Source organism: Frankliniella occidentalis, unplaced genomic scaffold, assembly GCF_000697945.3.
Source record: "Frankliniella occidentalis isolate FOCC.00 unplaced genomic scaffold, Focc_3.1 Scaffold9, whole genome shotgun sequence".
In the NCBI taxonomy this organism is placed as follows: Eukaryota; Metazoa; Arthropoda; class Insecta; order Thysanoptera; family Thripidae; genus Frankliniella; species Frankliniella occidentalis.
The window spans coordinates 2,150,902-2,154,793 of record NW_026267139.1 but is presented as its reverse complement, the minus strand read 5'-3'; the positions used below and the strand labels follow the sequence as shown (position 1 = coordinate 2,154,793).

Genomic DNA, 3,892 nt, shown 5'->3' with positions numbered 1-3,892 from the left:
GTTCGAGAGTAAAGCTGTCACAAATCATTGGCAAACACGTCCAGACGACACCGGCAAATTGAGAGAGTGCTCTAGCCGGAAGCGGTTAGCGTGTGTGGCAGTAGAGGAAGGACTTTTTTTATCCGCCAAACAAGGTTACACTGTTTTAAAAATTTGTAAAATTATGACACAGTATGTAATGAGAACTTTGATAAAAAAATAAATAAAAAAAATCATCTGTTTTCATTGGCATGTGACAAAATTTCTTCTATCTTACCCGTTGTGGCCCATAACAATAATTACTGCTTATCACCTGTTGTAACACTACAACAAATCCGTTATAAAGTTTGATAGTAACATATATCGTTTCAAAAGGAACAACTTTGTGTTATTACAAATTGTTGGCGCAAGTGAAAGTAACCAACTGTATTTGTTCAAAATGAAGATTTGTTTCAGAAAATTTTGTGAATGTTTTGATTTTTAACAACAATTGTCGCTATCAAACAGTACATTCAAAGGTGTTGTAAATTTACATCAGATGTTGGCCGCTGGATTTGTGGCAACAAACAGGGACGTTAACTGCAGGAGCTTTCTGGTACATTGTCGTGCGCTCTACTTGCGTTTTCCCGCATCGCTCGGTGTTCTGGTTCAATAAATACATTATTTTTATAAGTAAATGTTTAGAGGTAAATGTTACTTTACCCGTACTTTTTAGTAGATGATACCTTAAAAACCCTTTGACTAAACATAAAGTATACATAAGTAACTTTAAGGTGTCAGCTAGCTTTTACTCTCAAAAAAGTAGGGAAATCAAGTGCAGATCAGAAAACAATTTCTTTTCGGCTGAGGGGATCGTGTCCGAAAAAGTGTCGCGCTAGGCCCCTTCCCTTACACTGTCTAACAATACAAAAATACTGCAACAGTCAGATTCCTTCCCTGCCCAACAAAATATGAGAGAAAATTATAGAACACAGACCTATCCTTACAGTGGTGTCTCACCCCTCCCCCCCCCCCCTCCCAAAGCGTGCTGGCCGTAGCGCCCGCGAGGTCCCGGTTAGGCAGCCCGGCGGGCCGCGAGCGCGCTGCGGGATTGCCCACCTGGCGGGCGGGCAGGCAGCGTGCTTTCTCGCACCGCTCGGCGGCGTCTAGCGTCAGCCCGACAGTCGACGCGAACGCAAACTATATTTCCACAAGAGATAGGGACCCCCGACCCCCTCTTCCCCTTCCCCACCAACAGCGGCAGCGGCAGCGTTCGGAGTTGAGCGAGCCGGCGACTCTTGGTGGCGGACCCTCGAGTTCTCGAGTGCGCCGCTCGGCGACGCAGAGCGGTTAGAGATCGTCCTGCCGAGACCTCGCCCGATAGACAACCAAGAAGTGAGTAAATGCCGAGGGCAAATGACCAGCTCGGGTCTGTCACCGGGCCCAAACAGTGCCCGTTGTTACTTGAGGATATAGTGCAGCGATGACGTTCGGCTTGTACCCGGGTGGAACGAACTCGCAAGACTTTTGCTCGAAAGTGTCAGTCTTAACCGGGATAACAGAGAACGGCCTTGGCGGGGGAATACCTGAGCGTAACGTAACGGAACGCGAAACGAAAACGCATAAAAATGCAAATGAAACTGCAACATTCCTGCGTTATCGAAGCGTTTTTAAAGAAATTCAAACGTCTTCTCTACTATAATGCTCGCAGAAAGATGAAAACGCTTCAAAAACGCTTTTAAACTGAAATTGTATCTTCGGTATAGTGTGTTTCCGTTACACGTTAAGTTACGACGCCCTAGCCCTGAGTAAGCAACTAGACTAAACCTCGAGGGGTCGTTAACTTCGATATTCCTCCGTACACGGACTGATATTACCTCAAATATTACACCAATATTAGCCATATTACTGGTAATATTACCTCGATATTACACATTTTTCTAGTATTATGACGTCACAGCTTGAAAATTGGCTCAATATTACCAATATTATTTGTAATATTCAATATTCCTCCGTACACGGCCAAGGAGAGTTGACGACCCCTCGCTAAACCTGTGACTCTGATTTACTGTGTCTCGTCTATACCAGGTGGCTGATTCACGCCGCGCACTTCTGTAGTTATGCTGTACCGCATGCACGAGTGCGGGCGGGTTGCCTACTTGCTCGGCTCGTAAGGCGCCGTGGACAGGGGCGATACGCAAGCCCACCCGCACTCGTGCATGCGGTACAGTATACCTACAGAAGTGCGCGGCGTGAATCAACCACCTGGTACTATTTTTTCGATTTTGCTCTGCAGCCTGCTGCTATCTCTTTTGTTGTTGTCACAACTCCTGCACCAAACGTCCTCACAACAAGCCCCCACCGAATATGGATGTGGGTGATATCAGCTGGAGTAGAGGCGGCGACAGGCAGAAGGAAAAGGACGCCGTCCTGTTCGACGCTCCAGGGGTGAGTGGGGACCGGAGGACTTCGAGCCCCGTCATTCATGGCGAGTGCGAGGCTGATGGGGAGGTCGCGTGTGAGCCCGGCGAGCGGGGGGCAACAACTCCCTTTCGATGTGTACCGGGTGATTCAGAGCACGCGCCGCGGTGTTGCTGGATTGCATACCCTAGGGGCTATGGCGCCCTACGGGCGGACCGAGGGGCTGACAGAGTAGGCAAACCCGCCGACAGCGGCGTGTGCTCTGAATAACCCGGCACGCGTGATTCCCAAAATACTTGATTCCCAGTGATTCCCGTCCGCTTATGTTTATTCCTCAAGGTTTTCTAGCGGTAGAAGACGCTTATTTCGACTGTAGTTTGTGCCAGATCCACTTGTTTCCCGCTTAGTTTAAGCAATTTCTGTTGATGTCGATTAGTTTTTGCCCTGGTCATTCCCAGGCAGGTGCACTCATGATTCCCGGAGTTGTTGTTGTTGTAACGTAGGTTTGGAGGAATGAAAGGCAGCAGGTTGATTAGCACTTTTAATGGTCAAGACCAGACTGACGTTTGTACAATGATACAGTGACGAGGAAGAGTGGGTGGTGCGAATAGTTTGAAGCAGCTGATTGGCGGAGTGTGAATAACATTACAACAGTTGTTGCCTTCGGCGTGACTGTGGACCGGAGGTGGGCAGTCGCCGCCGCCGGCCTCGTGTCGCCCGCGGGCCGCCCCGAGTGACTCTGTTCTGCCGCAGGTGACGCGGCTGGTGGACGTTCGGTGCCAGAGGGACCCCGAGTGGAGCCTCCAGCTGCTCCAGCGCGCCGCGCCCTCCCTGGAGGAGCTGAGTGTGCACCACCCCAGCGAGGCCCACCTGCTCGCGGTGCACGCCATGCCGCGGCTCAGGAGGCTGCACGTGACGAGTGTTCCTGCCCCGTACAGGGGGAACCCGAACATACCAGATTTCGCCAAGCCACCCACAGAAGAACCACGACCGAGACACGCCCTGCAGTGGCTCAGGGTGTGGGGCCTCCCCCGCGTAACGCTGGGGACCCTGCTGCGGGCGCACCGCGAGTCGCTGGAGGAGCTGCAGCTGTCGGTGGGCACGGCGGAGCCGCTGTTGGAGGTGGCGGCTGTAGCGTTGGTGGACAAGATGAGTAGTTGTAAGGCGGAGCCGCAGCCCTGGTGGCCATACAACGGTGGCGACCTGCACATCCAAGTTGTGCGACTTCACGACCAACTGCCACTGCCGTGGCGCGGCCTGCGGGCGCTGCGGAGGCTCGTGCTGGAGAGGAGTTCTGTCTTTCATGATGCGGCCCACTGCGTCAGGCAGCTTGCCCAAATGCGGCCGTTGGTGGACGGGGCCGAGGTGCTGTGCGACAAGTGCGACGGTGTGGCCGGGGAGGAACTGTAGGGGCGGCGAGAGCGACGGCGGCGCCCAGTGAGTGACGGAAAATTCCGCGAGCAGCGCGCCACGAGACGGGAGGAGGAAGTGGACAGGAACAGTCCAGCCATTT

At 52.3% G+C, this 3,892-nt stretch overlaps 1 protein-coding gene across 1 annotated transcript; it reads left to right on the top strand.

The window, feature by feature from the left end:
• Positions 1–1,479: 1,479 nt before the first annotated feature.
• On the top strand, positions 1,480–3,886 carry LOC113213980 (uncharacterized). The gene is made up of 3 exons (XM_052277265.1): positions 1,480–1,497; positions 2,255–2,406; positions 3,133–3,886. The coding sequence occupies exons 2-3, from the start codon at positions 2,326–2,328 to the stop codon at positions 3,787–3,789; spliced, it is 738 nt and encodes a 245-aa protein (XP_052133225.1). The 5' UTR covers positions 1,480–1,497; positions 2,255–2,325; the 3' UTR covers positions 3,790–3,886.
• Positions 3,887–3,892: the final 6 nt, after the last annotated feature.